Source organism: Mauremys mutica, chromosome 1, assembly GCF_020497125.1.
Source record: "Mauremys mutica isolate MM-2020 ecotype Southern chromosome 1, ASM2049712v1, whole genome shotgun sequence".
NCBI lineage: Eukaryota > Metazoa > Chordata > Testudines > Geoemydidae > Mauremys > Mauremys mutica.
The window spans coordinates 123,663,824-123,685,093 of record NC_059072.1 but is presented as its reverse complement, the minus strand read 5'-3'; the positions used below and the strand labels follow the sequence as shown (position 1 = coordinate 123,685,093).

The following is a 21,270-nucleotide window of genomic DNA, read 5'->3' as shown; positions in this document are numbered from 1 at the left end:
TTATTGGACCACCCAGCAGCTGTCTTCCCTTCCCCCAGCCCCAGCTCCCCTCACTCCACCTCTGCCTCCTCCCCTGTACGCTCTCAAGGTTTCTCCTCCACCTCCCCGGCTTCCTGCGAATCAGCTCTTCACGCGGGAAGCCTGGGAGAGCTGAGAAGGAAGCAATGGCTTCCCGTAGGTGAGCTGGGGCAGGGAGACGGGGGTGCGAGGAGGGCTCCAGGGGCCGCACGGCTCCGGCCTGGCCCCTGACCCCATCTCCGGGTGGCGCGGCTCCGGCCCGGTCCCAACCTCGGCTGGCCGAGCAGCGTGGCTCCGGCCTGGCCCCGGCCAGCTGGGTGCCCTTACTCTGGCCCCGGCCGAGTGCCCCGGCCCTGGTCCCAACCCCGGCCGAGCGGCTCAGCCCGGCCCCGGCCCAGCCCCCATCTCCAGGCAGCGCAGTAAGGGGGCAGGGAGCATGGAGGGGGTGTTGGATAGAGGGCAGGGGAGTTGGGGGGGGTGCATTAGTGTCGGGGTAGTCAGAGGGCAGGGAACAGGTGCATTGAATGGGGGCAAGGGTCATGGGGGGCAGTCAGGAAGGAGCAGGGGTTGGATGGGGTGGCAGGGGGCAGTCACGGGACAGGCAAGGGGGGTGGATGGGGTTCCGGGGGGGGCTGTCAAGGAACGTGGGGGGTTGGATGGGACAGGAGTCCCGGGCGGGGCATGACCCCCTCATGGGGTGAGGAGGAGGGAACTGGTTGTTAATTTTTTGGCAGTTCATCACTGGGTGAAAGGGACAAGCTTTCGCGCTTCATGACCTGAAGAAGAGCTCTATAAAGCTCGGAAACTTGTCCCTTCCACCCCCAAAAGCTGGCCCAGTAAAATATATTACATGTAATCATTTGCAATAGTTGCCACAGAGATGATATGCACCCGGGAAAGGGAGGTGGTTCTTCCCATAACAAATAGGTAGGGCAAGTTCTCCATGAGAGACTCAATTTACTAAAATGTGGTCCACACAGGAAAAAGTTTGGGAAGCTATAATAAATAGTAATAACTATTTTTAAACACACGGTTGCCGTCTATGTATTGATAGCAACAGCAGCATGGCTAATTCTTTTGACCGAAGGCAACTGTAGCTTTGACTGGTGTATGATGGAATTCAATATGGGCATATCCAACACCAAAAGCCTTCAAATGTCTCAGAAGTCCTCTGTCGTCTACGCGTTTGGAAAGTAAAATAAAATAACATTATGAACTGGGTTAAAAAAACTGCAACTTTACAAAAGAACGCTATGTTTATTTTCAAATGCTGTAAAAAGCCTCATATAAACCTTTTATAATGCTTCTATGTAACTTTCCCCACCACAACTAATGCAACAGTCCAGGAAAAAAATATAGCAGTTGCCATTTAGACTCAGAGAATGAGCTTTTGTAATATGAACAACATTAAAAGGACAAGGTACAGTATGTTACAATGCTTGTAATTATCCCACACTGTATGCAATGACGTAGGTTTTTAATAATTGACCTATAAAAATAAAATTTACCCAACTCGTCAGCAAGGCAAATTAACAGTGCAAATGCAGTCTCAACAATATTCAATTCTGAATGCTGGCAACATTACTTTGTATTTTTAACCCCTTCTCTCACACACAAAATAATCCCCTGACCATCATTTACTGCCTGTACCTCAGTTTATTAACCCATGCTGATTCGAGATGGACCCAAGTCCAAAAATTCAGCCGTATTTCAATCCAAACTTCCTCCTCAGTTTGTGGGTAGTCAGATACAGGATTTTGGTTCAGGCTCACCTCTATGCAACTGATGATTTAACAGTTTCTCCTGCTGGAATAGGTTAACTTCCCAGAAAAAAAAAACTTTTATGAATTGTATACCCCATTCCACATTTAACAGAAGTTAACAAATCATAGGCATGGAAATCAAAACTTCATATGATTGCAATCATCAAGCCATTGCAGGATCTTTGGTACTCTGAGAATAAGAAAGAAAATGGCACAATGACAAACACTGTCAAAAGAAAAAATTAACAAGCAAAAAGATATGTTGCACTTCCTTGTTTTTGGAAAGCCAGTGTAGATAAACCTTCTGTTGTCTTTACATCATTACAGTGTCACAGTTTTGCCTTTAAAAAGAATTCCCACTACTATTCTAAAAGCAGTATTCTAATATTTTCTTTAATTTGACTTGCTGATTAGATTAAAATAATGCCATTTTTTTCAGAAAATAAAGAAATTCAACTATCACAATAAGGGAGATTATGATGCTAAATATACTGTAGTAAGTCTCCCTAACAGTGTAACTCCTATGTGAGCATTCATTTGATTAACCATCGGCAGTTTTATATGCAAATTATTTTTAGTGTTATGACTAGGAGGGTGTAGCTTTTCCCCTGGAGATAAACCAATTAATATGTACAGACAAGTCAGCATATTAGGAGTTTGCTATTTCCATGAAATCTCCTTAAATTACCTTCATCTATCTTGCGAAGTTCAATCACATAGGGCACATTTTTGATAAAGAATGGCTACTTACTCTATATTAATTGTGGTTCTTCAAGATGTGTGGCCCACATGGATTCCACTTCTGAGGTGCATGCACCTAATAAGTGTGAGATTAGATTCTTTTGAAGAGCAGTGTCTGTTGAGGCCGCATCTGCGTCCTGGATGTTCTGAGGGCATAAGGGCCAGAGTGGGCCCAAACATCCCTCAGGGAAGGTGGTCAGGCTGTGGAACATCTCGAAGAACCACAGGTACTGTAAGGCAAGTAACCCTGCTTACGTAATTGTCCACATATGTGCCACTTCTGGTGCCTCACAAGCAGTGACCTCACTGTCCAGGTCTACTTGCAGTCTGTTTAAACAATGGTTGCAGGACAACTCTGCCAAAGTGGACATCAGATCTGGAGCTCTTTACTAAGGAGTAGTACTGAATGAAAATGGTAGCTGCCCTACATAGCTCAAAAAAGGGAATGCCACTTAGAGGAGCTGCAGATGCTGCTGAGGCGTGATGGAATGGGCCCTGATCAGCAGATATGGAGCTACAGAAGTTGATTAATAAGGTTAAGTATAGGGTGGAACCTGTCCTATAGTTGGTATGCTCTCACTGCTGAGCAAGAGGAGGAGTATCTTTCTTCCACAGGTGGAGCTACCCTTTCAGGTATTCTCGGGATTTCTGAAATATCTGTACCAAGGCGAGGGGCTTCTTCGAGGAAAAGAGCAATGTTGTCTCTGGTTGTTTGGTGACTGTTAAATTACTCTGTGCATGGGTGCATGTACACCAGGAGAGGAATCCATGTGGACAATCACTTGAAAGAGACCTTTACAAATATGGTTGATGGTTTTTATACCGTATATCTAAAACCCACCAGGACAGCAGTAAAATAATGGTGCTGCAACATTAGCCCATGTTGCTTTTTAAAATGATATGTTTTTCTCCTGGGTGGATTAGATGGCTTACAGTACAAACAAAGCCACAGTACACAGAGGCATAATTAACCTTTATACACACATAGGCAGTGCAGTTACAAAGGGATGTCTGACCCTTTTATTCCAGTACCTTTGTATAATAAAGTTAACAAAAATATTCAAATATAAAAAAAAAAAAAAAAAAGCCAGCTGGCTCTGCCAACTAATTCCTGTAGTAGTCTTAGAAATCCTAATCCTGTAGAATTTCCTTGTGAAGTCGATGCGCACCAGAGTCACTGTATTGATATCTACGCCAAGCAGGCCTGGTGATGCAGCTACCTGAGGTTTGGGTTTTTTTGTTTTATTTTTAATTTTATGGGGTTTTATTTTGTTTCACAACTTCCCAGCTTTCATATAGGAAGGGATAGAGCCACGCTGTGTAAGCCCTTCAAACCTCTTGTAGGTATAATTGAGGAAAACCCAGTCTTTGGATTTGTAGTCAGGTTCTGTGGTATTTGGCACTGGAATGTAGAAGTCAAAAAGAAAATTAAAAAAATTAGTATTGCTGGCAAGAGAAGTCACCACACAATGTCAGGCAAACAATCCTGAAGTTGGTTCTCTCTAGCATTATAAAGACTGCAGGTGAAATCCTGGTCCTAATAAAGTCAATGGAAATTTTGCCATTAACTTCAAAAGGGCCAGGATATCACCCGGCATCTTTGAGGAAGGAACGGCCTTTATATTGCCTGCCACAGTAAGATCCTGATCCCCAACTGTGACCACAATTAAAAAAACAACAACTTTTAGGAGTTCACACACACACACACACACACACACACACACACACACACACACACACACACACACACACACACACACACACACACTCCAGCAAAAGTCAGACCTTTCCCAATGGGATTGTACCACTCTATACTTGTATTCTTTTTGAATTTCTTCACTAATTAGTGCTTTTGTGATGTTTGCAGAGCATTTAGGAGAGCAACATTTTACTTTATGAACATCTAATATTATTCCAGTGCTGAACATAGAATTGTCTTGTAAAATAATTATTCAAATTAATGTTCCTATAGTTCTAGGCCAAAATGTTCAGACTTGGTGCTGAAAGTTATGTTCTCAAGTTCATATTTAGGCATCTAAAGAATAAGCAACATTTTCTGTGATACTGTGTATCATAAATGCCTATTAAAGTCAATGGGAGTAATAGAGACTCAGAAATTATGAAAAGAAATCCATGTAATTTAATTAGCTGCCTAAATATAGAGTTAGGTACCTAACTTCAGGCATCCAGGTTTGAAAATTCTGGCATTAAAGGAAGAGGAAAACCAACTTGCCATTCTATAGGAGCCATTTCAGAGTTACAGAAAAAAAATTAAGATTTTGGATAAGTGGGATGAGCTAGAAGAATAGTAAAAGACTGTTTGACTCCAACATACTTAAGGATGTGTCTCACTCAACACACATAAATAGTATCATTGAAGCCAGTGGGAGCTGAGGGAACCCATCACCTTGGAGATTCAGGACTCATACATTTAAGAATCTCCCGCTAAATGCTGACTTAACTTATTCAAAAGTGCCTATATGACTTACAATGAGAATTAGGCTCCTAAGTCACTTAAGTGTTTAACACTTAGTACTGTTTAACCTTAGTACTGCTGCTTGTCAATCATTTAGATGCTTTTGAAATTTTGCCTGCAAAGAATATAATATTTGCATCTGGCTTAAATTTCAATGTTACCAAACATCTGAAACCAATTAAGGCAATACATTTTACCAAAAATGTGGCAATATTGTCTATATGGTGAAAGCCTGTAACTGCTTACCATTAAGGCAACACACACACACACACACACACACACACACACACACACACACACACTTTTCCCCCGCAGATTAAAAGCTATCTTTTCACACTCCTTGAGAAAGAGGATTAAGGAAGGGGTAGTTCACAGATTTACGTTTGTTTTTTTTAATTTAAATATAGTTCACTAACAAAGTTCCCAGATAATCCAAATACAGTGCAGGTCTGAAGTAGTTGGATCAAGATACGGGGAAAATGAATATAATGGAAATAAAATTTATGGTTATATTTTGGGATGTGTTAGATAAGACTGCAATTTACAAGGTCTCACCTGGCTGTAAAATATCAGATTCAGGAAATTCATCGAAATTGGAAGTGTCATCAATACTTTTGATTTCTATAGGGATTGCAGCTGGCCTCTCCCTACACAAGCAAAAAAAGAACTGAATAGTAAGAAAAACTTCATTACTTTTCATTTTGCTACAGGATGACAATATCCCCCTTGTAAACACGAAGGGCAAGATTCTCAGCTGGTGTACAATGTTATACCTCCACTGACTTCAACTGAGCTAAGTGAGCTGCAGGATTGGGTGGGGTGACCATCAAGGAGAAATATGGGCTTTTTCATATAAAGGTACAATATTTATAAGACACAGGTTTACCCTGCATCCTTAAAGGATGGTAGCAGCAGTTGTCTCTATTGGCCATATTTTGAGTGCTACTAAAGTCAGTTTTAAAAGAGATGCCCTTGTTTTTCACTCATAGTTACAGCCCTTTCTCCTTTTCATTCTCTTTGTGATTTCTGTGTATAATTTTTTTGTTTGCTATTTTTATTTGCTGGGTTTTTTTAATTTTCTTTTTTCCCCCTCCTCAAATGATCTGGTCAGAAGGCTACATGCTACCTGGGCGTGACCACTGGCTGCTCTGGGGATGAGCCACATGTATTTTCAAAGCCATGAATCATACTGTCAACTTGTTACAGTATGGGTAGCTGTGGGAGCAGGGGGAGAGGTGGCTGGCTTCTAAGGTCTGGCCCACTGCAGCCATGGGAGCAAACATGCTGGGGGTAGGTGAGTGCAAATCAGGAATCACTCTGATTTCCCTGCCACCACTGCTTTCTGTCCTGCAGCACTGCAAACTAGTCTGGATTCTCTCTAGTTTGGGGAATGCTGCATAACAAACGGACCAGCTCTATGAATGTCAGTTCCCTCCTCTGAGAACAAGGCTGGAATTGCTTGTTTTTCCAATACAGTAACTCCTCACTTAACATTGTCCCGGTTAACGTTGTTACATTGCTGATCAAAAAGTGGAAGAGGGGACAGTCACAGGGCTTGGGGACAGAAGGGGAAGGGGAGAGCTGTTGCTTCCTGTCTGAACTGGCTGATTAGCTTAAAAGGGCAACATACTTGAAGTGGGGTCAGCGTACTTAAAAGGGGCAATGCACGTCTTTCTCTCTCTCTCTCTCTCTCTCTCTCACTCATGCATGCACCCCCCAGCACTTTGAAAAGTCGACACCTATGTAGCCATACATGTGCTGTCAGGAGGAGGGAGTGGTGTAGTGTGGGTTCATCATCATGTTCAGTTTTTGCAGGGAAGTGTTTGCAGCTACTGCCCTGCATCTATTGTGTTTCCTCCCTCCTGCCCTCAGTCCATGCTGCGTTGTAGAGTGTGAGGCTACATTAACAACGGCCTATTAACCCTTGAGGGCTCAGCTGAGTGCTAGTTCATCATTTAGCAGAAAGGCATTCCCTAGGAAATATTCCACCCTCTTACTCTACCACCTCAACCAAGCTTCACAATCATTCATTGCTGTGTACAATATTAAACTGTTTGTTTAAAACTTATACTGTATATGTATATAATGTCTTGTCTGGCAAAAAAAAATTCCCTGGAACCTACCCCCACATTTACATTAATTCTTATGGGGAAATTGGATTCGCTTAACATCGTTTCGCATAAAGTCGCATTTTTCAGGAACATAACTACAACGTTAAGTGAGGAGTTACTGTAGTTACACTTTAAAATAAAAAGCTAATTAGGATAAGTTATTCCTGCCTTTACAGCATATGAAGTTATTGCTACCAAGATTTCCATCCAATATACAAAGCACATCTATATACCTGATATGTCCCCAGTCAACTTCTTCAAAAAATGGATGATCCTTTATTTCCTCTACTCCATTACTACCAATTCTATTTTCTGAATCAATACAAAATCTGAAGGGGGGGGGGGAGGAGAGAAAGAATATTACAATCAATGCAGAAAAGAGCATATCAAATAAATCATTGTACAATCCTGTAGCAGGGATTTTAAAAAATCCTTTAAATTGTTTTATTTTTGGATTGTTCAACATCTCATTACACCTAGAAAAATCACAGAAATAAAATGTTGTCAGTCATATTATAAAAGGCACAATGCTACAATGGTAATATCTCATATTTTTCTTTCAGCTCCAGGCTTTTGTGAACAAGTTGCTGCCAGAGCTGGTTATTATTCCAAACCAGTAACAGGAAGACATTTCGTTTCTTGGAATTTCCAGTTTCTCCACATGGTCTGGCCCAAGAGAGATATCTTGATTTTAAAGCATCCATTTCTGTTAAGTACTCTCTCTTTTTAACCAACCTCCAAAACTTTCTTATCCTCCCACATTAAACAGCAGCATGTTCCACGAGACAAGTCAGTGCTGTGCTGTGATTCAGCCTTCTGGAACTGATAGTTTAGCCACCAGACAATTGGAGAAGCAAATGCCTTGTCAAGCATCCATAATGGAGAAAACAATAAGGCCCTTTCAAACAAAGAGCCCGGTCCCTTTAGGTGCTGAGCCACCGACTGATCTAATTTGCAGATTGGGCCTTCAGTTTGCTGCATGACAGTGTGCTGCCCTCCCATAAACCCCTTTGCTGACAGACATGCTGCTTTTGTATAAACTAATGTTGCTTCTGAAAGTTGATTTGTTTAACTAGATTCCACTTCTGCTTTCAAGTAGTCACCTGTTCCGTACTGAAAGCAGTAGACAATTTGTGCTCAGCAACAATTTTTGTCCAGCAGATGGAAGATTCTCTCCATTATTTCAGGCAACAGAGTTACAAGAGTGTGTGTTTGGCAGTGGCTAACATACTCAGAGCAATTCATTTATAAGAATCAATATGGGTAACTGGCTATACCTGAATGATCACAACATCCAGATTCATAAAACATTTTACCTGCCAAACCTTCATAGAAACAAAACCTCCTTCTTGCCAGCACAAAGCAAGTTCGGACAGGCATTTCAGTAATGTGACAAGTCATTCAGGTTATAAATTGACTAAGCTATACTCCCACAAGAGTGATATTCTTGGCTTACATCTGAATGGCACTTGTTGAGTACCCTTCTGCCAAAAAATAAAAAAGCTAAAGAAAAATTATTTCTAATCTGATCCTTGAAATCAAATCAAATCCCTACAGGTCAATCAATACTAGGTAAGGAATAAACACCATCACCAAGAAATGGCTTTTGGAAAATGTGATTTTATCCATACAGCCCAACAATCTCTATATTGGGGTTTTCAGGACAAATTACTTAGTGGCCTCAGAGTGCGGCCACCAACTCTTGCTGGTGGCCACTCTCACACTTTTTCCTAAAATACTTAATTAGCTTTAGGAAAAACAAATAAATCTGCACATATACACGTCCAAATCATTGTAATTTATTTATTGCTAGCTAGTAAGTCAGTTGTGAAAAGTGATATTAACAAACATACAAGTATCACTTACTCAGCCTCAGCAAACGTGGGGACAAATTAAGCCCTGGATTGTGGGGGTGTCAGGGAAAGCAGGGGGGGGCATGGGCAACTGGGATGGGTGGCTGGGTGAGGCAGCTGGGGGCCAGAGCCTGACGCTGAGGGGAGGGGGCCTGGGAACAGCCCGAAGCTGCGCGGACAGAGCCTAGGGCCCGCCACCATGCATCCAGAGCTCAGGGCTGGAGCCCGAAGCCCCACGGCCAGAAGGTGGGGAACTCACCAAGTGACTGCTCCTCCAGCGTTGTGCCCCACGTGTCTCCAGAGAGGGGCAGGGTCCAACCCTTGCTGGAGGCCCCAGCAACCAACACTAAGGCAGTGCATCCAGGAGCAATGGGGAGTGGAGGGAAGGAGGCATTGCTTTGCCCCTCTTATTCCCCATCACAGCCCAGGAGGCTGTGGCTGCAAGAAAAGCCCATGGTGGCCACATGGAACCACAGTGGCTGCATTTGAGAAGCGCGGATTAAGTCAAACTCCATTATATCTGCTGCATTGTTTTGTTGGCTCTGAATTGATGTGCTTTACGTGCTGGATCCTGTTCGGTTTTTCCAGTTCCACAATGGATAACTGAAAATTTGATTTTTAAAACATTCTTTTTCCTTCAGATCTGTTCTGTCTCTATTGCTGGAGACAGACACGCCAAGAGATTTGTAGTTGCATTATTCCGATTTCCTCATGCAAAGCATTCAGATGAGAATTTGGAACAAATTTTTGTGAGGTACAATTGAAAAACTGAAAAATTGAAATATTTACCAAGAATGGATGAAGTGGATAGGAGAAAGGACAAAGTGGGAGAGGTACCTGGATGGGGTCCTTCAACTTCTCTTTCAACCTAAAACTTTCTCTGTGTCTAAAATTAAAAGATGCTTTGATCTTCCACTTGATTGAATAATTTCTCCCAGATAACTGTGGACTATTAGTAATAATTTTTATGGTGCTTGTCACAAAAGACTGCTCCTAAAGTTGTATCTTTTAAAAAGTAGCTGTAATAAAGACTAATGCAGCCTATGCAGTCCATGCATCTAATGCTTTGCAAGACCAAGTATTACACAGAAAATCTATCATCACTGTTCTTTTCCTGCATCCTCATGATCCTCCCTTTATTCCTCCCCTCTCCCCATCTCTTATATTCTTTCAGGGCCCAGTCATACAGTCCTTCATACAGTCATACAGTCCTAATATAGACAAACTTCCATTGAATGGGGGTTCTGTCAGCATCAGCACAGCAGGATCATTTCTTTAATACAGATAAATTAGTGTAATTCAGGACTTCCCTCCTTAGGGCCTAGTCTTGCTCCCATCAACTTCAGTGGAAACTTTTCATTAACTTCAGTGGTAGCAGAATCTGGCCCAGTGAGCTGAACTTTCCGTCCCTGTAAGCTTGGCCTCCGGAAATGGTTATATGGGGAGAAGGAGATGAGTTCAGCACCTTTCCACCCTGCAGAAATGAGTTTCTCCACACACTGGAAAATGAACGTAATGGAAGAGGATCATGTCTATGGGTCTGAATGGCCACAAAAGTTTTAGTTACTAACCTCAGAATTAAGTCCTTTGCTTTTTCTGAAATGGGCACCTCTGGGGGAAATACCAACGTTTCTTTCCAGTTCATAACTTTCCTATATGTTTCTTGTGGCGTTTCAGAGCAGAAAGGTGGATACCCTATATAAATGGAAAAAAGCTTAATGAGCTTTTCCAACATTAGAAAAGTGTACCTAGGCCCAGTCTGACATAAAACAAAACCATTTTGCTACCTCTCCCTCAAAAATTTCTGCATGGCAATGTCAACTAAAAAAATTCTCTCCTTGAAAACTACAAAATACCTTTGAAATTATAATATTAAAGGTTAAGGGGACTGAATCAGTAACAATTTTTAACAGCGAGGGTGATCAAATACTGGACCAAACTACTAAGGCTAATGTCTTCAAATTAAGAGTGGATGCCCTTCTGGAAGAGCTACTTAGTTGAGCACAAATTGTTGGGCTCAGTAAAAAAAAGTTACTAGATGAAATTCTATGCCTTGTGTTATACAGCAGGTCAGACTCAGTCATCTAATGGTCCCTTTTGACCCTAAAATCTATCTCGGGGTTGGTAATGATAACATACCTATTAGCATTTCATACATAATCACTCCCAAAGACCACCAGTCACACAACTTGTTGTACCCAGTCTGCATGAATACTTCTGGAGCAATATAATCTGGGGTCCCAACAGTAGAGTATGCCTGGAAAACAAAAAAAAAAGTAGGGGTTGGGTGGGCTCTGTATATGGGGTTATACACTCACCATTTTAAAGTTCTGTGAAGAAAAAAAAATTACTGGAATTAATAGAGTACTGCTATTTAGTAGAAAAAGGATAAGTAATTTGATAAGTCACAATACATAAAACCCAAAAGAGACTGTTCATTTAGATACACAAGCACAGAACCAAAAATAACTGTGAAGTTAGACTGCCACCCCCCACCCCCAAGTGTGAAGAGCCCGTAGTACATATAGTACATACAGACTGAAATATCAATGATTTCTTAGATCACATTTCTTTATACATTTTAGCCTACTGTATTACTAGTAAATTACAAAAGTCGTGGGAAAAAGCGTACATTCAACATCTAACTCTCCTGAAACACTAACAAACTGTTCTGTATATGAGCATGTCTGCACTGCAGAATTAACTCAGACTCTTATTTCGGTGTTTCCCCTAATGTGGCTTCCATTCACACACAAAAAAAGTGAAGTGTGCTTTGTACCTGGACTCACTGGCCTATCCTGGGGTACAGGTTAAAGCTAGAGCTGGTCAGGAATTTCCTGACAGATGGAAAGTTTGAATTTCACTCATCTCTACTTCAAGCCCAAATGCTAATTACACTCAGGCTGGTAACCTGCCTAGGATGCAGGCTCAATCACTCAACTGCTGATAGTTCTCCGACGCCTTTCCACAGATCTCCCTCCGTGCCCAGAAAGATAGACGACAAGTTCTCCTATAAGTCACTAGGAAACAATCAGAGAGCGTCTCATTTTACTGCAGTGCAAAGAACCATGGGATGAGACCTCAGAAGTCCTAGTGCCTCACACAAGCGAGTGCAGTGCCAGTGTTGACTCACTCAAGTGGACCTGCTCAAGTATGGCTTTACGGTTTGGCTGCTCACATCCAAACTAGACCCACCCAGGGACTCATACCCAACTGCCAATCACCCAAGTTAACCGTGCAGTGAAGATACAACCTATAAAATTATAAAACACACAAGTAAATAGGTGTTTTGAAAAACAAATGTTTCAGATTTTTTAAACCAACTCAACCTCTAAGGTAAATTTTATCAAGTCAAGAAATGCCAAAGTTAAGGGTCAGAAAGCAATGTTTGCTTGGCTGTACTGCACACATACAATGTTTATTATTTTTTCTATTTATAAATATTTATTAATATTTTCAAATACAGCAGAGACATACTTGTGTTATTATGTTATGAGTTTAATATATTACAGTTTGTGATTTACAAAGCATACACTCAATTATACAATATGGTTGAGTTACCTTTGCTGTTGGACTGTTTTTGAATGGCCTCACTTAGGCACTGATCATGCAAACACTTGCTGTTAGCATTAATTCTGTGTATGATGATAGCACTTAGAGAACCCAACTGAGAGGGAGGCCCACTGTGCAAGGTAATATACAAACACATGTAAGAGGCAATCCCTGCTCTGAAGAGTTTCCAGTCAAAGGGCTTGGCTACACTTACAAGTTGCAGCGCTGGGAGTTACAGCGCTGGTCATGCAGCTGTGTAGGGCCAGCGCTGGAGTGTGGCCACACTGACAGCTACCAGCGCTGCAGTGTGGCCACACTTGCAGCACTTTCCAGCGCTGTATTGAGAGGTGCATTGTGGGCAGCTATCCCACAGAGCACCTCGTCCCGTTTTGGCGCCGTTTTGGCGCTGAGTATTGTGGGAAGGGGAAGGAAGTGTGTGGGTCATTCCGCTTCCTGTTCCAACGCCCCGTGGTGCATCGCTTCACATCCCAGCATTCTGTCTTTCCGGCAACGTTTGGCGCCATTGTGAGTGTCTTTCTGCTCTGTGTGTGAATCGCGATTTCTGTGGGAAATGGAGCCCGAGCTGCTGAGGACTGTGCTGATGAGTGTTGCCAGCACAACACGTTTGGCAGTCGAGCTATTCCTTCAGCTCCAAAGTGACAGTGAGGAGTCCGACGATGATATCGATATGGATTTGCCTGCCGCGTGTGACAGTACAGTGCTTGTGGCATTCACGGAAATGCTCAGCACTGTTGAACGCCGCTTTTGGGCTCGGGAAACAAGCACTGACTGGTGGGATCACATCGTCATGGAAGTCTGGGATGACGAGCAGTGGCTACAGAACTTTCGTATGAGAAAAGCCACTTTCATGGGACTGTGTGCTGAGCTCGCCCCCACTCTGCGGCGCAAGGACACAAGATTGAGAGCTGCCCTGACGGTGGAAAAGCGGGTGGCTATTGCAATCTGGAAGCTGGCAACTCCAGACAGCTACCGGTCGGTCGGGAACCAGTTTGGAGTGGGAAAGTCGACCGTTGGAATCGTGTTGATGCAAGTTTGCAAGGCAATTAATCGCATCCTGCTAAGAAAGACCGTGACTCTGGGGAACGTGCAGGACATTGTGGATGGCTTTGCACAAATGGGTTTCCCTAACTGTGGAGGGGCGATAGATGGGACGCATATTCCTATTCTGGACCCCCCTGGCATCAGAGTACGTTAATCGTAAGGGGTATTTCTCTATGGTTCTCCAGGCGCTTGTGGATCACCGTGGGCGTTTCATTGACATTTACACAGGCTGGCCTGGAAAGGTGCATGATGCACGCATCTTTCGGAACAGTGGCCTGTTCAGGAAGATGCAGGCAGGGACTTTTTTCCCAGACAGGAAGATCACAGTAGGGGACGTCGAAATGCCCATTGTGATCCTTGGAGACCCCGCTTACCCGTTACTGCCTTGGCTCATGAAACCCTATACAGGGAAGCTTGACAGGAGCAAGGACCGGTTCAACTACAGGCTGAGCCGGTGCCGAATGACTGTGGAGTGTGCTTTTGGGCGTTTAAAAGCCCGCTGGAGATCCTTGTATGGGAAGCTAGACTTGGGGGAAAGCAGCATCCCCGCGGTTATATGCGCTTGCTGTACCCTCCATAATATTTGTGAAGGGAAGGGTGAAACATTCAGTCAGGCATGGACCACCGAGGTTCAAGTCCTGGAGGCTGAATATGCACAGCCAGAGAGCAGGGCTAATAGAGAGGCCCAGCACAGGGCTTCAAGGATTAGGGATGCCTTGAGGGAAGAATTTGAGGTTGAAAGCCAACAGTAATGTTGGCTGCCTTGCATGGGAGTGAAGTGCACTGTCTACACTGTTATTCTATTATCCCTAAAATGATTTGCAGTGCCTGTTTCTTTACTGGGCTAAGGTATCTTTCACTATCTGCTATAATAAAGACTGTTTTCAAAGCCAAGAATTGTTTTATTGAAAAGAAAAAAACTTCCTTGACAGACAGACACACACAACATTTCATGAACACAAGAGGGCAGGGGTGTGGGTTGGTGAACTGCACAGTCACAAGTTTGCATACGTCCTGTCTGGAGTGCTGTGCAATGAATCCTGCACTTCAGGGTGCATAAACTGCATGGTGATGGGGGTTGAGTGCAGAGGGTAAGGGTTGTAGTTAGCAGGGCTGGTTGGTGAACGTACAGGTGTTGGAGGCAGCTGGTGGTGGTAAGAACCTGGATGCTGGGGAAGGGGGGTTTGAACTGACATTGGTGCACAAGGCAAAAAGCTTTGGGACGGGGTGGGTGGGGGAGTAGCACGGTAGTGCTCTGCTTGCATGGCAACGAGTGACTCGATAGAGTCCGCTTGGCGCGACAGGATGCTGAGCAGCTTCTCTGTGCTTTTCCTCTTGGCCACTGCATTTCTCTGCCGGGTCCTGCTTTCCCTCTGGCGTATCCTGCTCTCCTTTTCTCTCCACTCCTGCAAGTTTTTACTCTCTCTAGCAGAGTGAGCAATAACAGTTCTCAGCATGTCTTCCTTGCTCTTTCGGGGATTTTTTCTCAAATTCTGCAGCTTCTGTGCTGTGGTACATCTGGTCAGTCCAGCAGTCAAGGTCACTTTAGAAAAAAAGAATTGACAACATTTAACAGGGAAGCATTGTGTTCATTATTTCAAGACTGAAATTCCCACACACTGAAGGAGTTCTTAGTCCTCACTTTAGCATTCTTTTACCACACACAACACAGCAGAAGCCACAAAATGGTGAGTGAGGGGTGCTTATAGAGGGAGAAGTGGGGCTTGAGTGATAGAGGGGTGCTGGTTGCTTTGGGTAAGCTTCAGTGATAGAGGGTTTGAGTGAAGATGCAGCTGCAGAGGTGATCTTCACTATCTCCCTATCTCTATCACTAGCTTCACTAAAGAGTCTCCCAACATTTTTCACAGGAGTTAATCCTGGAAGATGTCTCCTTGCTGCGAGTCACTAGGGAACAGCGGGAGGCTCTTCTACAGCAATGTGGATTCCGCCCTGGACCCTATGCGGGTTGCCTGTGTTCAGCAATGGTCCCCCCACCCCTCGCGGCACAGTGGCGTGGACGCGTTAGCCTGACTGGGACAAGGACAACAGTGGCTCTCCCTATAAACCTGCGCAGGCATATTGCCCACGCTCTGGCCGAAACTTTTGCTGAGATTACTGCAGACGATTACCGCGACGTGATAGACCACATCAATGGGCTATTCCACATCTAGGCTGGCATGCATACAGCCCTAACCCCCCTTCCTCTCCAGAAACATTTCCACCCAGAAAATAAAAGCCGCTTACCGGTATCCCGCTGCTCTGCTTGTCCTTCTGCAACTGCTGGCTGCTGCGATTGGGTACTTTCCTCCTGGCTTGAGAAGAGCTCCTGGCTGCATGCCTCCAGGGACTCTGGGGTGTCTTCCCCCATCCCAGTAGCTTCACTCGCGTTTTCCTCCCCCCCCCCCCGCCGCCGCCTCCTCCTCCTCCTGTCCCCCACCCGGCTCAGAAGTGTCCATCGTGGTCCTGGGATTGGCAGTGGGGTCACCCCCAAGTATCGCGTCCATCTCCCTGTAAAAACGGCAGGTCGTGGGGGCAGCTCCGGATCGGCGATTACCCTCGCGGGCTTTGTAATAGGCACTCCGCAGCTCTTTAACTTTCACCCTGCATTGTAGTGCGTCCCGATCATGGCCCCTATCCAGCATGGACCTTGATACCTGCTCAAAGATATCGTAATTCCTACGGCTGGAGCGCAGCTGGGACTGCACAGCTTCCTCCCCCCAAACACTAATGAGGTCCTGCAATTCGCCAGTGCTCCATGCTGGGGCTCGTTTGCCGCGTGGAGGCATGGTCACCTGTAAAGATTAACTGATTGCACTCCACACCTGGCTGCAGCAAACAGGAAGGAGATTTTTAAAATTCCCGGGGCATTTAAAGGGCGGGTCACCTGAGGCAAGAGCAGTAGAGTGCAAACTGATGAGCAGAGTGGCTGAACAGGAATTCTGGGATAACTCCTTATTCCCTGGAGGACAATTAAAGCGCTGGTGAGTGTCCACACCTGCTGAGCAGCGCTGGATCACCAGCGCTGCACTCCTTATACCCCAACCCTGACGGGTTTTCAGCCAGCGCTGCAACCAGGGAGTTGCAGCGCTGGTTGTGCCCTGGAAGTGTGGACGGGGTGTAATTGCAGCGCTGGAAAGCCTCCACCAGCGCTGCAACTTGTAAGTGTAGCCAAGCCCTAAATGACAAGACAAATGAAAGGTGGGAGGGGAAACAAAAGCAGAAAGTAGTGAACTGACTTGACAGCAGGTCCAGTGGCAGAGTCAAGAATAAGTGCTCAAAGTGGCAGATCTGTATAAGTTTCCATGGCTCCATGCTATGAACATTTATACCAACTGAAGATCTGCCCTCAGGTCTTGTGACTGAATTTGGTGCCTTAACCACTAAACCACACTGCCTCTTGACTACAGTGGAACTACTCACACAACGTTAAGTACATTCATGTTTGCGTGATCTGGGCCTTTGAGATTTTAAGGCAACAATTTGAACATTAATGCAGATTTTTAAAATTTGTCTCATGTTTGTCTTTACAAAGAGGTACGTGCAGACAACTTTATTTCTACAAAATTTAACTAGGTTCCACTGTGAAGTGACTCACCAGCTGTCGTCTGTTCTTCTTCCACGTTTCTGCTTTTCTCTTTGAGTTCATATTCTGAAATGCTTATTTACAAAACAGAGTTATTAGACATTAAAAGATTTGTGAAGGAGTACAAAAAAGAAAAAAAAATCAGCCTGATTGATTACATGTCGTTTTTACACAATAATCTTTTTGTACCTTTAAAATGCTCTATTACAGATTTTTATTTTTTTGGTAGAATTGGAGAGGGAAAAGGGAGGTTATGTCAAACAATTCTAAGCTGCCAGGATGGGGAATGTTTAAAGTGCAACAGTAACAATAATGATATTTGATACAATGATCCAAGGATTTCTTAACGTTTTACCAACACTAACTGAAGCTCAACACCTTTATGATGGGCCTGGTAATGTATATACACTGATTACTCCTTCCACCAATAAAATACAGGCACCTCTGACCATGGCAGCCATTGCAGAGCAAAGCTGGAAGTCAAGAACAAGGAATCCGAATTAAACCACAGAGAGAATTTAAATCAGTAGCATGTAATTAGTTACCTACCATTGAAATGTGACCCTGGCAAATAGGATGACACCCTTACCATTATGAAAAGTTTCATGAGATCATTACTGATCTCAGCTAGAATGTCCTCATCAGCTGGAAGAATATTTCCAGCAGCACATGGTCCTCTAACATTATGGGGAATGGGTTTAATTCAGATTCAGAGAAAAGTGTCACCTACAGAATCACCAACACCATCTTTTTCCTCTAATTCCTAGCTATTCGGTGTACTGTTCTCCCGTCCAAAAAAACCAACTCAACCCAACCCAGTCTTGCTTATTCTGTGAAACCTAACAGGCTTACAATTACAGTGCAGAATGGCTGCAGTCTAAAGCCGTTTAACACTTTAACTAGAACACCTTTATACTTACAAAAGTCACTTGGCGGATTGTGTGTAAGGTTCCTGTAGAATTCAGTTCGATGAGCTTTCTTTAAACCAGTGCATAGTCCAAAATCAGATAGCTTCACATGACCCTACAGAATCAGAGAAGATACAAACATTGTTGGGAAAGTTGAGTGTTAGAGGGAGCAACACGTTTTAACAACATTACCTGCTTGCTTCAGAAATGTGTGAACTGCAGATTTGTGCAGCATTATTTATCTAGAGGGCATTATAATGACTGAATCTTTATACACCAAGAAAGAATGATTTTTCTGAGCAGGGGAATCACTGCCTCTTCTTTGTAATGAATGAAGTATGCTTAATTATTCCAAAGAATGTAGGAGTTTTGTTTGTTTATTTGATGCTTGGGGTTAGAGGGGAAAAGAATGGAAAAGTACAATATTGTTTACTAGGAAGTCTCAGTTAGGATGAAATATACTTAAACAATTTTGATATTGTGTTTTAATCCAGTTGTATAGATGGATTTAGAAAGATTTGAGGTGGTCAACAGACTCACTTAAGGTAACAGACCAGTTTAGTTTCCTGGCTCTCAAAATCTTGCTCTAACCAGTAAATCTCCCTTCTGATCAGTTAACAGAGAAAAAGCCAAACAAGATAATTGCATCAAAAGTTACAATGATCATTTAAAAGAAAAACTGAACATTTCTGTAGCATTGTCAGTATATTTTGTACTTCATGCTTTTCTTAAAGTCTCAGACTGCAACAACAATTAATGTATGTGAATGTGGTTTTAGCCTGAGGCTACAGTCTGCACGTACATTGGGCATTGTGGATGGGTCTTTTCTAGCATCTAAGAAGATCCCCATTTTACTTTACTGAAAATGTTTACAATGTAGTGCTACTTTTGCTATGCTAATTGTATAGATGTTCTACAAGATAAAATATGGGAGGCAGATTCTGACTTCACTCTCTCCAGTTTAAACACTAGTGTAATGCTAATGGCTTCAATGGAGTTATTTCTGATTAACACTAGTGTAAGGGAGATTGGCATCAGACAGTAGAAGCTTAAACTTAAAATAGTTCACAAACAAGTTACATGCCTTGGCATCCAGCAAGAGGTTATCTGGTTTAATATCTCTATGGATGAATCCCAGCTGATGAATGGCATCTATTGCCAGCACAGTTTCAGAAATGTAAAATTGTGTTTCCTCTTCTGTTAAAGTGTCTTTCTTCATAAGTAAGGTCATCATATCACCTACCCACAGAGAAAAACACATTAGAAAGACCAGTGCATTTTAATGACCAAGGATAACCCTACTGGAAATAGCAGTAGATTCCATTAGAATCCTACAATTGGCTTCTGCATGTTTCAGCTGCAAGGCCAATACTCCAAGGAACTGCTAGCCAAATAGACCCATTGTTACTCTGCTTCAAAGCCTGTTTGGCAAATTGGACCTAGCAGGAACCAGCTGAAAATTATTAACTGGATTTTTAAGTAGGGTACTCAGTGAAGTGGAGTCACTTGAATTTAGGGTGACCAGATGTCCTGATTTTATAGGGACAGTCCTGATTTTGGGGTCTATTACCCCCACCCCCTGTCCTGATTTTTCACATTTTCTGTCTGGTCACCCTAGTTGAATTACGTATCTCCTAAGATATACCACCCAGTAATTGTTTTCAGTAATAGCCACTTTCACAGTTATTGGCATCAGTAGAGAACAGCAGAACATCTGATTACAGGAATTATTTAATCCAAACCCACAACTATTATTACAGATGTTCTAAAGGCTCAAAAAAAAATGCAGGAATGTGGATATCACTGACACTGGAACTTAACATAGCATAAAAACCCCATGAGCATCAAGTATTTAAGATTGCTTTTGTCATCAACTACATAAAAAAGGAATAAATACTTTAGCCATTGAACTCATTGGTTTGCTTTTTACCTCCAGGTAGGAACTCCATGATCAGGTAAAGATTCCTTTTATCCTGAAAACTATAAAACATTTTCACCACCCAGGCACCATCCGCTTCGACCAATATATCTCTTTCTGCTCTGATATGGGCCACCTACATGCACAGATAATAAAGAAATTGTCATTAATATCAAAGACAATTATTACTTTAATATTAAATTGTATTTCTAGTTACTGTACCAATCATTGTTCACGATCTCTGATGAAGAAACTGTTTATAATCCTGTGTCAGGGTGCTGGGCAACTGCAGCTGAGCCAGTGCTCTGGTCACTGTAACTAATTAATTACTCTAGAGTAGACCTCATTAAGAAGAGCTGTGCCTAACTGATGGGCTAAAGGTAATAATAATTGGAGATATACCAATCTCCTAGAACTGACCTTGAAAGGTCATCAAGTCCAGCCCCCTGCCTTCACTAGCAGGACCAATTTTTTGCCCCAGATCCCTAAGTGGCCTCCTCAAGGATTGAACTCACAACCCTGGGTTTAGCAGGCCAATGCTCAAACCACTGAGCTATCCCTCCCCCTGAGGAGAACTAACAGGCTAATTAGCCCATCAGGCAGATGATACAACAGACACAGGAAGGAAGGAAGGGAGGGGAAGCAGAAAAAGGGAGAGAGCTCTCGAGATCTCCCCTGCTTCCAGAGCTGAGGTCTCCCTAGGACAGTAGGCATAAGGCTGTAGAGTCGGCTGAGCGCCTTTGTACAGATCTCTTGAAAGCCGCTCCAGCCCCAGTCTGCCAGGTCCCAAAACTCCGGTTTTCAAAGTCCAAACCCAGCCATTCTCAGGCTGGTTCTGGCTTGTTTAATAGGTTGATTAGCTTGTGCTGTCACTAATTATTGCTATACCCTTTCAGTTACCGTTATGGGCAGTTCGCAAATGCAAGTCGTTTTCTGCACAAGAGAAACTGAACGGCTTGAAATGGTAAATTTTCGTAACCCCGCTGTAACGCGACCCTGCGATTATCATGATCGAATTTTTTGGACCCCAATTATCACATTATAATGGGGTTTCACTGTACCTACAAATGTCTGGAATGTCATTTGAAAGTCAGTGTGAAAGCCCGGTACAAGTATTGGGTAAAGTGTAGGATCTTGTCTTAAATCATGAAACAGAGGTAAAATGACGGGTGGAGTATTATTATTGACAATAATTATCAGACCTCTCATTTATGCATCCCAAGTTAGCTGATAACTGTTTTGTATAATAGGTTCCTTATAGCATGGTTGAGGATGAATCATCTCT

General features: G+C 43.2%; 1 protein-coding gene across 3 annotated transcripts in view; it reads right to left on the bottom strand.

Annotated features, from left to right (window-relative positions):
- Positions 1–1,252: 1,252 nt before the first annotated feature.
- STK38L (serine/threonine kinase 38 like) overlaps positions 1,253–21,270 on the bottom strand; it is a 67,281-nt gene continuing 47,263 nt past the window's right edge. For all 3 annotated transcript variants that reach the window (XM_044996638.1, XM_044996646.1, XM_044996654.1), the window contains exons 6-14: positions 19,998–20,121; positions 19,152–19,306; positions 18,080–18,182; positions 17,172–17,233; positions 11,102–11,219; positions 10,534–10,657; positions 7,343–7,438; positions 5,554–5,645; positions 1,253–3,924 (exon numbers count right to left, since the gene is read on the bottom strand). In XM_044996638.1, the coding sequence (XP_044852573.1) occupies positions 3,797–3,924; positions 5,554–5,645; positions 7,343–7,438; positions 10,534–10,657; positions 11,102–11,219; positions 17,172–17,233; positions 18,080–18,182; positions 19,152–19,306; positions 19,998–20,121 (1,002 nt within the window). In that variant the 3' untranslated portion in view covers positions 1,253–3,796. The remainder of the gene's footprint in view (positions 3,925–5,553; positions 5,646–7,342; positions 7,439–10,533; positions 10,658–11,101; positions 11,220–17,171; positions 17,234–18,079; positions 18,183–19,151; positions 19,307–19,997; positions 20,122–21,270) is intronic.